Source organism: Megalobrama amblycephala, linkage group LG13 (genome assembly GCF_018812025.1).
Source record: "Megalobrama amblycephala isolate DHTTF-2021 linkage group LG13, ASM1881202v1, whole genome shotgun sequence".
NCBI classification, from domain to species: Eukaryota; Metazoa; Chordata; class Actinopteri; order Cypriniformes; family Xenocyprididae; genus Megalobrama; species Megalobrama amblycephala.
This window is the reverse complement of record NC_063056.1, coordinates 32,608,414-32,622,201: the sequence shown is the minus strand read 5'-3', so window position 1 is coordinate 32,622,201 and position 13,788 is coordinate 32,608,414. Positions and strand designations below refer to the sequence as shown.

The window sequence follows — 13,788 nt, the reverse complement described above, 5'->3', positions numbered from 1 at the left end:
GTGATGTATTAACAGTGATTTAGTGAAATTAAAAAGAGTTTCTGAAAACGGCTGTGGGATGACTAGTCTGTTCTCTGAAGGATTGAGGTCAAGAATCAGAGCTGAAATGAGTCACATAATGCAACATTTATGTTTAAATTGCAATGTAGAATGATAGTGTAACCTATTGTAAGTGTAACAATTTTTGGCCCTGAGAAAAAGCATAAACGTGGATCATAATTGTGCATCAGGTGAACAGAATCAACTGAACAGAAGTAGATGGTCATAACAGGGCTCTGTGTCACTTCAGGTCAAATTCTGCTTAAAAGCAAAGAGGGGAAAAATGTCCAGGCACTATCCTGATGGAGAAATCAAGGAGTATTTGAACAGCAAGAACACAATGTGTTAGAGGAAGGGTTAGGCAAGTGAAATGCTGCAGATTATCTTTGAGGTAAAGTGTAATCTCTGATGAAATTGAATTTTTCTCATATTTTCGTCTCACAGCTTCTGGTCACACTGACTCTGAATCCAGAGGCGCGCACACACACACACACACACACACACATTCTTGTACATCTATCTTTGTGAAGACATACACTGACACAATTCAATCTCTAGCTCCTTACCCTAACCTTACCCATCACAACTAAGTGCGTAGAACCCTAAACCTACCCTGAACCTAATTACAACCTTATCGCCAAAACAAATTCTTGACCCTAAAACAGGCCTTTAAAGGGGTCTCAGAAAATGTGGACCGGCCAAAGTGTCCTCACTTTACTCTCTTTGTCTCTCCAATGGTCTAAAACTCAATTATAACTCGATTATATACTATTAATAGATGTATTTGTCAAGATTCATTTATTCTGCATATTAAAGAGTCTGATCATTGTGGAGTTAAAAAGAGACAAAGCGAATATTCAGATCTGATCTCAACACCTTTATGTAGAAAAATTAATTAATTTACCTTTAAACCAACTTTAATTTGCCAGCTTTAGCAGAGGGGACACAGTTTCTACCATCTCCTTGTGGTAGGCAGAGATGTTTGTTGTAATTTTAAAAAATGCTGAAAAATATTGCACACTGACAAGGGTTAAATAAACATTTTGATTATTATAAAATCATATTGTAATGAAAAATGTTATTCTAAGGCTGTCGAGGCTTTATGGCAAAATTTAGATTTTAATGTTGTGCCTGAATAACATGCCCTGCTGAAATAGCTCCAGTCCAGCAGGTGGTGCTGTCTTCCTCAAGGCACTGGTTAAATGGTAACAAACATAAACAGAAGCTGGCAGAGAGTTGTGGTCAGCCCATCTCAGCATGAGACTCCAGTGTTTTCAACCACAGTTCTAATGCAAATTTGGTTCCGGTGCTGACTCGTTCAATGTCCTCGCCATGATCTGGGGCCCGGTTACAGAACAAAGAAACGGGCAGAGAGGTCTCGCTCAGCTCACCGCGTGAAGACACCTCCGTCACACTGACAACATACAGGAAATGAACACTCAAAACAATGGAAAAAATAAAGCCTACTGTATCATATTATCAATTTTGCTGTTATACACAATCTACTACATGTCTTCTGTCTTCTCATTGATAGTTTATACATTTTTAGCAAGTAAATGGCCTTTTTGTATAATTCTAAAAATGTCCCCCCTTTAGGTCTTCTAGTGAAATCTTCAAGTGATTTTTATAAAGTAAACACATACATTTTATATACAAACCCGATTCCAAAAATGTTGGGACATTGTGAATAAAAAAGGAATGCAATAATCTACAAATCTGATAAACTTATATTTTATTCACAATAGAATATAGATAACATATCAAATGTTGAAAGTGAGACATTTTGAAATGTCATGCCAAATATTGGCTGATTTTGGATTTCATGAGAGCTACACATTCCAAAAAAGTTGGGACAGGTAGCAATAAGAGGCCGGAAAAGTTAAATGTACATATAAGGAACAGCTGGAGGACCAATTTGCAACTTATTAGGTCAATTGGCAACATGATTGGGTATAAAAAGAGCCTCTCAGAGTGGCAGTGTCTCTCAGAAGTCAAGATGGGCAGAGATTTGAAACTTCCACATCATTGCATTGTTTTTATTCACAATTTGTACAGTGTCCCAACTTTTTTGGAATCGGGTTTGTAGTTATATTTCAAGATGAACACATACTGGACTGAAGCAAATTAGGTTTACTTGATTGTCCATGATTATACATAATTTTTAGAAAAATCATGGTCAAATATGAGTATCAAATATGATACATCAGGCTATTGAGGAATGTTTATATGTACATCTCTCAATCATCATTGTAATGCATTCCATTATATACTTTTCCCCCACAATAAAAAATACAGAGCCTTGATCATAAAATTAAACATTTAAATTTCATCTAAGACATATTATTGAAGATATAGGTCCAGATCTTGCTCCAGCGCAAACCCTCTTTTGGCGTTAAAAAACTACTGTCAGAATTTAATAAAGACACGCAGTGAAAAATTTATGGGAGGAGAGTATTTAAATGAATCATGCATGGTGATTTACTAAGGTTTGCGCTAGTCAATTTACTGGTATTTGCGCCATTATTTACCGCCCCCCAAAAAAGCATGTCTTAAACCAGACCCTAATTTGCGCTGCTCTTGGTAGATTGTGCTGGTCATTATGGAAATGATTCGGCTGCATCTGTGATCTTTAATTTGTGTGTCGTCAGTAGATTACGCGCAGAACTTTCCACTCAAATTGGAGTTGCGCAGAGTTTTTGGAATTGCACTCTCATGCTAATTTGCCCTGTTTAATAAATCTGGCCCATAAAGTGACAACTAATATTTATATGCATTTTATGTAAGTATTCTGGTATGCTGTTATAAAGATCCCATTGATTTACCTCACAAGTTGTTAGAATTACACCAAATTGCATAATTTTGCTCATTGTGTTTTTACTCCTCAAGTATGAGCTCTATATTCTTCTATATCATATGAGTCATAAAAGCCTGATGTATCAAAAAAAAAAAAAAAAAAAAAATTTATATATATATATATATATATATATATATATAAAAATATAATTTTAAAATAAAAAACTGTTCCATTTAAAAAAATATAAGATTTTTCTGACTATTATTTCATATGTCAGGGTTAATAGAGATTAAAGGATTAGTTCACTTTTAAATAAACTTTTCCTGATAATTTACTTACCCCCATGTCATCCAAGATGTCCCATGTCTTTCTTTCTTCAGTCGAAAAGAAATTAAGGTTTTTGATGAAAACATTCCAGGATTTTTCTCCTTATAGTAGACTTGAATGGGCACCAAACGGTTGAAGGTCAAAATTAGTTTCAGTGCAGCTTCAAATTGTTCAACACGATCCCAGACGAGAAATAAGGGTCTTATCTAGTGAAACCAGTGCTCATTTTCTGGAAAAAAATTGAAAATTATATAAGTTTTAACCAGAAATGCTCATCTTGAACTAGCTCTCTTCTTCTTCTTCTCTATTTGAATTCCAGCAGTATAGACGCTGCTAAGCGTAATACTGCCCTCCACAGGCCAAAGTTTTAACTAATGTTTATATGCAATATGCTAGTTCAATAGTATATAACAATTAGTTCAAACTTTAGCCTGTGGAGGGCAGTGATACACTTAGCAGCGTCTACACTGCTGGAATTCTAATAGAGGAGAAGAAGAAGAGAGCCAATTTAAGATGAGCATTTAAGGTTAAAACTTATATAATTTTCTTTTTTTTTTTTTTCAGAAAATGAGCACTGGTTTCACTAGATAAGATCCTTATTTCTCATCTGGGATCGTGTTAAACAATTTGAAGCTGCAGTGAAACTAATTTGGACCTTCAATCGTTTGGTGCCCATTCAAGTCTACTATAAGGAGAAAAATCCTGGAATGTTTTCATCAAAAACTTAAATTTCTTTTCGACTGAAGAAAGAAAGACATGAACATCTTGGATGACATGGGGGTGAGTAAATTATCAGGAAAAGTTTATTTAAAAGTGGACTAATCCTTTAATGAAGTTCTCCATACCTGATGGTCTGTGGCAGGTCAGCTGGTATTCTAACAGAATCCTTCTCACCATCTACAGCAGATACCACAGCTTTCACCAAACCTGCATCAACCCACACACACGCACTGACTTCAGCAGGATCTGGGCGCAAACAAGCCTGAGAAAGAAGGAGAGAGACCTTATGGAGCACATGGACCTCAGATCAGCAGCGGGTGTAAACATGTTCGTATCTGTTGACGAGCCAAAGGTGTACCTGAAGCTGCAGGTGTGATTGAGAGCTCTTCAGAAGCATGTACGTCACAACATGATGTCTCTGAGGTGGTCCTCTGGACAACATGGGCGGATACACTGACTGGACAGAGAATAAGAGTTTAATATAAAATTTAATTATTCATCTTTTTTTGAAAAAAGTTTGGGGTCAGTAAGATTTCAATACTTTTATTCATCAAGGGTGCATTAAATTGATCAAAAGGGACATGATTCATGTACATTCATCTTAATTTAAATTACGTTTTTTTGTCATCATCTAGTCATTCCCATGTCATTACGACTTTAATTTTTTTAAAACACAAAATTACATGCTGGGAAGAATGTCTGAGCTGCTCATTTTAATACAATGAAAGTGGATGGTGATTTATACTTTCAAAAAGTTTAATTACATGCAACCACAACTGAGACTTATGGCAGAGAAGAAGATTATCAGTGGATGTTCAAATTTTCAGTCTGTTGCTCACATTAATGTAGTGTTTGGATTTAAAAGTATTGGAAGAGAGCACACTAGCCACGTACTCAACTTTTAATGTCCTTTTTCATTTACTTTCCGGGCATGGAAAATAGTACCTCAGATATTCTGCCTACATCTTTTGTGTTCATGGAAACAAATAAAATCATGCAACATGGAGATGAGGACATGATGACAACGTCATTGGATGAACTATTCCTTTACCATCTCATATGTTTGTTTTTTGTGAAAATTAAAGTAAACCCCCTGGATTAGCTTGATTAGATATACATCTTGCGCCAACAGATTAATGTCAATGATTAATACTTTGAGATAGACAACAGATGTGTGCAGCGCCTGACTGTTCCAGGTTACACAATTACGGTTTGCAAACAATCGGCCTCGGTCTGTCAAATTCAGTGTCTCTGTGCAGTGGCCCCCTTGGACTTTGGCTGCAGGTCTCACAAAAAACATTGTGCTATAAACACACACCTCCCACATGCCGAGCAGCTGAGAGGAGATCTCATCAGGGCTCAGTTTCAGACCAGTCTCTTCCTGGAGCTCCCTGAGTCCTGCGTCCAACAGCTAGTTTATACACACACACACAGAAAGAAATCACTGAGCCATGGGCCATTCATTCATTCATTCATTCATTCATTCAGAATAATATCTTAGTTGTTCATTAAAAGCACAATATGTACATTTTCACCACTAGAGGTCACTTATTCAAAATCAAGGTGTAGCTTGATGATGCCTTGATTTGATAGGCGACGCACGGACACAGTCCGTGTCCTGGTTAAAATTGCTTATTTCTCTGTATTTAAACATTCTTGGAAACATTTGGGATAATGTAAGTACAAAAGTCAACAAAATATAATACATTGTTCTAGTGGTTTTTGGATATTTTAATCCAAAAATCTTACATATTGTGCCTTTAATTCAATCTAATTCACTTGGTGGCATTATTATATTAATACAGAATAATTTATAAAAATATAATTATAAAATGTACACTAGCATTCCAAACTTTGGGGTCAGGAAGATTTCTTTTAAGGAAATTCATACTTTTATTCAGAAAGGATGCATTAAATTAATTAAAGGTGACATTAAAGACATTCATAATGTTACAAAAGATTTCTATTTAAAATAAATGCGTGTTTTTATTTTTTTATCAATGAATCCCTTAAAATCATGTGACATTGTTGACTGAAGTAAAAATTCTGCTGTCATCACAGGAATAAATTACATTTTAAAATAAATTCAAATAGAAAATAGTTATTAATTGTAATATTTCACAATATTACTGTTTTTACTGTGTTTTTGATTAAATAAATACTGCATTGATGAGCATAAGAGACAAAAACATTGAAAAATCCTACCGACCCCAAACTTTTGAAATGTGTTTATATGTATGTATATGTATATAAAAACTCATGACATAAAACGAAGAACAAATATTTACAATTCTGCTCTATTTCTAGGTCAATAATCAAACAAGCACATTTGTGGCTTGTACAAATGTTATCACAAACTTGTGGAGTTCATGCAGTTCAAGTGCTGCTGTCAACAAACAATGTGATCACTTAGTTTGCTATACTGAAAATATAATTGGTAATGAAAAATACTGTATTAAATTTAAAAAGAATGCAAAAAGTAGTCTCAGATTTGGATATCAATCAATCCATCAATCACAAACTAATTCTCTCAAGAAATTTAAAATTACTTGACAATATCTGTTAAATCTGCAGTAAGCGTTTTCGGAGAAATGCTGTTGAAAGTGGATCGGACTGAGCAGCACATGATGGGGGAGGAGAAAGAGCGAGCAAGAGGGAGATTTGAAGAAAGACTGTAGAAAGAGAGATCTCTGAGAGACATTACAAAAGAGAAACGGTCAGAGGAATATCACTGGAAAGAGAAGGGTTATGATCAGGCATGAGCTTTAGGACCCGAGTTAATATTAGAAAAGCTTTCCAGCACTGGAGAGACCTAAGCGGGAAGGCCTGAAAACAGATGCTCGGGTTGCTTTGTTTCTGCTCCATACGTGAGTAACATTGGTTTTGCTCTGTGATCCGCCACGCATTACGTAATCATGTTGGAAAGGTCACGCGTGACGTAGGCGGAAGTACCGCGGTAGGCCGAAAAACTCCAATGTGATTCCAAGATGAGCATTTGTGGTTAAAAAGTATATATATTATATATATTTTTTAGAAAATTACCAATTGTTTCGCTAGATAAGACGCTTATTCCTCGGCTGAGATCATGTAGAGCCCTTTGAAGCTGCACTGAAACTGAAATTTGGACCTTCAACCCGTTGGTCCCTGTTAAAATCCACTATATGGAGAAAAATCCTGGAATGTTTTCCTCAAAAAACTTAATTTCTTTCCAACTGAACACAGAAAGACATAAACATGACATGGGGGTGAGTAAATTATCAGGAAATTTTACTTCTGAAGTGAACTAATCCTTTAATTTCAAATATCAACAGCGTTTCTCTGGAATCCCTTGCTGCACCTTTAATGACTGACTGATTGATTGATCGACTGATAGCTCACTGTTTATGCAATACAGCATGTACCTTTTCATCCAGCTCCACATGGCCTCCTGAACAAACAAATTACATCCATTAGTCCTGAACACCACAGTATTCTCACACACACATGCTGGCCACATTTCTGTAGCTAATTTCAGCTAACAACATTACAGTCTCTGATGGAAAGTCAGATCTGAGATTCGACAGATAATGAAACTAAATAACCGTTTAAAATTGTGGTCCTCAGAACCAGATAAAGCTGACTAAAATGACCTCACTCATCTGTAAATCATAAACATGAGCACGCACATATTTGAGTGGTCATTTGGGTCGGTGCGCAATAACTCACTCACCAGGTGGAACCCAAACATTGGGGAAGATCCGGAGGCTGGAGGCACGACGCGTTAGCAACAGTCTCTGATTGGAGGACTGCAGCAGCACAGCCACGCCCACGTCTACCCCACGGCTGAGGGTGTCTGGAGGCAGGGAGACTGCCTCTGAGTGAGACAGGTATTTGATGGGGCAAAACGACGCCCTCTAGGGTCAGACAATGAGTTTGATCCACAAAGAAACTTCCTGTTTTAACTGGATTCAATTAACAAAACTGAAATGGCCATAATATAAACTCAGTGTGATCTCACCTTCAGAGGAACTCCTCCATCACACAATCGGTCACATAAAATAAATCTGTTATTCTCCAAAGAACAGCTCACATTTACTTGATCCTCACTCCCAACAAAGTGTCCAGTTATGCTCTGGAAAAAATGAAATGCATATGTGACCCTGGACCACAAAACCAATCATAAGTTGCACGGGTATATTTGTAGCAATAGCCAAGAATACATATTTCTTTATGCCAAAAATCCATTAAGATATTAAGTAAAGATCATGTTCCATGAAGATATTTTGTAAATTTCCTACCATAAATATATCAAAAATGTATTTTTGTGAGTGGATATGCATTGCTAAGGACTTCATTTAGGCAACTTTAAAGGGTTAATTCACCCAAAAATGAAAATTTGATGTTTATCTGCTTACCCCCAGAGCATCCAAGATGTAGGTGTCTTTGTTTCTTCAGTAGAACACAAATGATGATTTTTAACTGCAACCGTTGCTGTCTGTCAGTCAAATAATGCTAGTGGATGGGAACTTCTACTATAAGAGTAAATAAAACTTGCTTAGACAAGTCCAAATTAAACCCTGCAGCTTGTGACGACACACTGATGTCCTAAGACAAGAAACGATCAGTTTGTGCGAGAAACCGAACAGTATTTATATCATTTTTTACCTCTAATACACCACTATGTCCAACGGCATTCATCACTCGATTCGTTTGGTCTGATCGCGCTCTGACAGCGGCAGTGAGGTCTCGCGCATATGCTTCAATGAGAGCGAGACATCAGACCAAACGAATCGAGTGATGAATGCAGTTGGACATAGTGGTGTATTAGAGGTAAAAAATGATATAAATACTGTTCGGTTTCTCACACAAACCGATCGTTTCGTGTCTTAAGACATCAATGTGTCGTCACAAGCCGCAGGGTTTAATTTGGATTTGTCTGTCGTGTTTTATTTACTCTTATAGTCCAAGTTCCCGCTGACTTGCATTATACCACTGACAGATGGCAGCGGTTGCAGTTAAAAATCATCATTTGTGTTCTACTGAAGAAACAAAGACACCTACATCTTGGATGCGCTGGGGGTAAGCAGATAAACATCAAATTTTCATTTTTGGGTGAACTATCCCTTTAAAGGCAATTTTCTCAATATTTTTATTTTTTTGCACCCTCAGATTCTAGATCTCGGCCAAATATTGTCCTATCCTAACAAACCATACAACAATGGAAAGCTTATTTATTCAGCTGTCAGAAGATGCATACAAATGCATAAGAATTTTTCAGCATCACATAATGAGCACATACTAGACTTCTATCCGTATAGGACTAATTTTAATTATTACAGCTTGATTGTATCCAACACCATGATCTTGCAGCTAAAAGAAAACATGATAATAAAAAATAATAAAAGAAGGGAATTGAAAAGAGTTTTTCCAACTCTGGATGTGCACATATGCCCTGGACCTGGTGCTATCATATATGATCGTTTTAAACAGATTGTTATTTAAAAATTATAATATATATATAACTGAATATTTTCAAATTGTATGCATATTTAACACTTTACAATAACATTTCATTTGTGAACATTAGTTAACTACAAGTTAACATGAACTAACCAATGAAAAAAAAATTAAGTTAATTTCAACATTAATACATTTTCAAAATAAAAAGCATTTGTTAATATTATTTACTGGACCTGAGCTAACATGAACTAAGAAAGAACAATTCTATTTTTTATTAACTAACGTTCATAATTACTGTAACAAATGTATTGCTCATTATTAGTTAACATTACTAACGTTATTAACTAATGGGAGCTGGAATATGAGTTCAGCTGACCTGCACGAATCGCGCGCACTGCGGAGCGGCGTTTTCCTTCGACAGATGAACTAGAATCTTTCGGACCTTCTCCATACTGTATGACATGATCACAGAATATGATTAATTCACTTTTTTCATTCATGATTTGACATATCACTACAAAATATTCATATTGTATTGGATACAGTACTAGTAATCAGGGTGAACCACTTAACTATCCAGGAGATCGTCAGAGAGCGCATGAGTGTTTAGAGCGGAAACACAAACATGCTGTCAGTGTCCAGACCCTGAACCCAAACCATAACAAACACCACCCGATTCCGAGCTGATTCTCCAGAAAATGGCTTCTGATGTTTTAAAATAAAAGTCTAACTATTTACAGCGCTTTAAGGCTCCTCTATGAATATTAACTCAGTTACGCAGTGTTATTAATTCGTTCAGAAACCTTGCAGCAAATCAGGAAGAAATACTGAGCGAACGTAAAACTACGTAATAAATATTCATGAGCTTCGGAAATGAGTCAACTCGAAAAACTTCTCCTGATGTTTTAGAATAAAAGTCTGTTTTTTTAGCCCATTTTATAACTAAAGTGTTACATTGATATTTATTACACTAATTTCAGGTAATGTAGAAAGAGAATTATGGAAGATTGATTTTGATAATAATTATATCTCATAATTATGACTTTTTCCCCTTCAGAATTGTTAGATTATATCTTGAAATTCTGACTTTTTTTTCTCCTCAGAATTGAAACTCACAGTTGCAAAAAACAGATAAATGTGTTAAGATTGTTAGATAAAAGTCGTAATTACCTTCTTTTTTTTTAATTCCATGGGGGAAACAAGTTTCCATAGCCTAGTAATTCACAAAGAAATTCTATGTGTGACCCTGGACCACAAAACCAGTCATAAGGGTCATTTTTTTGAAATTGAGATACTATGGAGTCAAATTAATGCCTTAAAGTTTTGCACAAAAATAAAGTTTTGCAAAACAAAAAAAAGAATTGAGCAATAAAAAAATGTTTTGCAAACAAAAATAAAGAATTGCAAAGGAAAAATAAAGTATTGAGCAGAAAAAAATAAGTTTTGCAAGCAAAAATAATAAATTGCAAAATAAAATAACGTAGTGCAAAAATAAAAATATAATCAATTACAAAAATCAATGACAGCTGTAATCCTATTTTATCTTTGCCACATATTTTTCATGCTCAAACCTACTAAATCATTTGCAACGCTCATTTTATTCTGCGTTTCAGTCAAGCGTGCACTCACGATACCGGCTTTCGTTTGCGCTGCACTGTTCTGTGCGGTTCTCTTTATGGCACTGGTTTGACGTGGGGGTGGAGTCAAGAAACGGGGGCACGCCCCCGCGAAACACGTCATCGGCAGGAGACGCAGATCGCAACAGAACAGATCAAGCATAGAGACAGAGCGCATTTATTATAATCTGAAAACCATGCCCACCGGGGGAAAAAACAATCCAACCGTCTCCATTGACTTTGTAATGCATGAGACTGCCTCCTTGTCTTTTCTGACTCATTACAAAAAACAGAACAATGCCTAAAAGCTGCTGTGTGACAAGGTGTATAGCTAACAAGCTAAAAAACCCAGAAATAAGTTTTTATAAGCTGTCGACCCCAAAAAACGAATGTTTAAGGACACAAAAGTGGATACAGGCAGTGAGACAGAGCACAACAGGTCATATTACTATAAGAAATGCATTGGAGGGGGTCGTAATTGGCGACAACATATGCTAAACAAACCATTCATTATTTTTAACCATGTCAAAGAATTATTTCACCTGTCGCTGATTACGTTCCCCTCCAATGCATTTCGTGGGGGCGTGCCCCCGTTTCTTGACTCCACCCCCACGTCAAACCAGTGCCATAAAGAGATCCGCACAGAAAAGTGCAGCGCAAAAGAAAACCGGTATCGTGAGCGCACGCTTGACTGAAACGCAGAATAAAATGAGCGTTGCAAATGATTTAGTAGGTTTGAGCATGAAAAATATGTGGCAAAGATAAAATAGGATTACAGCTGTCATTGATTTTTGTAATTGATTATATTTTTATTTTTGCACTACTTTATTTTATTTTGCAATTTATTATTTTTGTTTGCAAAACTTATTTTTTTCTGCTCAATACTTTATTTTTCCTTTGCAATTCTTTATTTTTGTTTGCAAAAAATTTTTTTATTGCTCAATTCTTTTTTGTGTTTTGCAAAACTTTATTTTTGTGCAAAACTTTAAGGCATTAATTTGACTCCATAAGATTCATGCATCATATGAAAGCTGAATAAATAAGCTTTCCATTGATGTATGATTTGTTAGTATATTTGGCCGAGATACAGCTATTTGAAAATCTGGAATCTGAGGGTGCAAAAAAAAAAAAAAATCAAAATACTGAGAAAATTGCCTTTAAAGTTGTACAAATGAAGTCCTTAGTATGGAGTCAAATTAATGCCTTAAAGTTTTGCACAAAAATAAAGTTTTGCAAAACAAAAAAAAGAATTGAGCAATAAAAAAATGTTTTGCAAACAAAAATAAAGAATTGCAAAGGAAAAATAAAGTATTGAGCAGAAAAAAGTAAGTTTTGCAAACAAAAATAATAAATTGCAAAATAAAATAACGTAGTGCAAAAATAAAAATATAATCAATTACAAAAATCAATGACAGCTGTAATCCTATTTTATCTTTGCCACATATTTTTCATGCTCAAACCTACTAAATCATTTGCAAAGCTCATTTTATTCTGCGTTTCAGTCAAGCGTGCGCTCACGATACCGGTTTTCCTTTGCGCTGCACTTTTCTGTGCGGTTCTCTTTATGGCACTGGTTTGACGTGGGGGTGGAGTCAAGAAACGGGGGCACGCCCCCGTGAAACACGTCATCGGCAGGAGACGCAGATCGCAACAGAACAGATCAAGCATAGAGACAGAGCGCATTTATTAAACAATCCAACTGTCTCCAGGCTGCCTTCTTGTCTTTTCTGACTCATTACAAAAAACAGAACAATGCCTAAAAGCTGCTGTGTGACAAGGTGTACAGCTAACAAGCTAAAAAACCCAGAAATAAGTTTTTATAAGCTGTCGACCCCCAAAAACGAATGTTTAAGGACACAAAAGTGGATACAGGCAGTGAGACAGAGAGCAACGGGTCATATTACTATAAGAAATGCATTGGAGGGGGTCGTAATCGGCGACAACATATGCTAAACAAACCAACAAAAACAAACCATTCATTATTTTTAACCATGTCAAAGAATTATTTCACCTGTCGCCGATTACGTTCCCCTCCAATGCATTTCGCGGGGGCGTGCCCCCGTTTCTTGACTCCACCCCCACGTCAAACCAGTGCCATAAAGAGAACCGCACAGAAAAGTGCAGCGCAAAGGAAAACCGGTATCGTGAGCGCACGCTTGACTGAAACGCAGAATAAAATGAGCGTTGCAAATGATTTAGTCGGTTTGAGCATGGAAAATATGTGGCAAAGATAAAATAGGATTACAGCTGTCATTGATTTTTGTAATTGATTATATTTTTATTTTTGCACTACTTTATTTTATTTTGCAATTTATTATTTTTGTTTGCAAAACTTATTTTTTTCCGCTCAATACTTTATTTTTCCTTTGCAATTCTTTATTTTTGTTTGCAAAACATTTTTTTATTGCTCAATTCTTTTTTGTGTTTTGCAAAACTTTATTTTTGTGCAAAACTTTCAGGCATTAATTTGACTCCATACCTTAGCAATGCATATCCACTCACAAAAATACATTTTTGATATATTTACAGTAGGAAATTTACAAAATATCTTCATGGAACATGTTCTTTACTTAATATACTAATGATTTTTGGCATAAAAGAAAAATCGATATACAATACAATGTATTGTTGGCTAATATACCCATGCTATGACTAGTTTTGTGGTCCATAGTCAAAACTATGACTAGTTTTGTGGTCCAGAGTCACATTTAAAAAAATGCATCTAAATTTTGAAACCCATTTTCAGCATTAAATTGTACTCTCAATGACTTGCTGAGAGTTTATATTCATATCTACTGATTTGATTAAGTTTGTGCACTGCGGAAAATAAAGCAATAAAGTGAGAGCATCCGA

The 13,788-nt window shown here is 35.7% G+C and overlaps 1 protein-coding gene across 3 annotated transcripts; it reads right to left on the bottom strand.

Moving 5' to 3' along the window:
- Positions 1 to 895: 895 nt before the first annotated feature.
- Positions 896 to 10,153, bottom strand: nudt17 (nudix (nucleoside diphosphate linked moiety X)-type motif 17). Of its 3 annotated transcripts, none has more exons than XM_048153394.1 (9): positions 9,888 to 10,153; positions 9,696 to 9,771; positions 7,878 to 7,991; positions 7,590 to 7,773; positions 7,282 to 7,307; positions 5,199 to 5,291; positions 4,239 to 4,337; positions 4,006 to 4,142; positions 896 to 1,453 (listed from the first exon to the last, which is right to left on the bottom strand). In XM_048153394.1, the coding sequence occupies exons 1-9, from the start codon at positions 9,917 to 9,919 to the stop codon at positions 1,282 to 1,284; spliced, it is 933 nt and encodes a 310-aa protein (XP_048009351.1). In that variant the 5' UTR covers positions 9,920 to 10,153; the 3' UTR covers positions 896 to 1,281. The 3 variants fall into 3 exon arrangements, with proteins under 3 accessions (XP_048009351.1, XP_048009353.1, XP_048009352.1); XM_048153396.1 differs by having other exon boundaries at positions 9,868 to 10,152; XM_048153395.1 differs by having other exon boundaries at positions 9,892 to 10,152.
- Between the last annotated feature and the right edge of the window lie 3,635 nt (positions 10,154 to 13,788).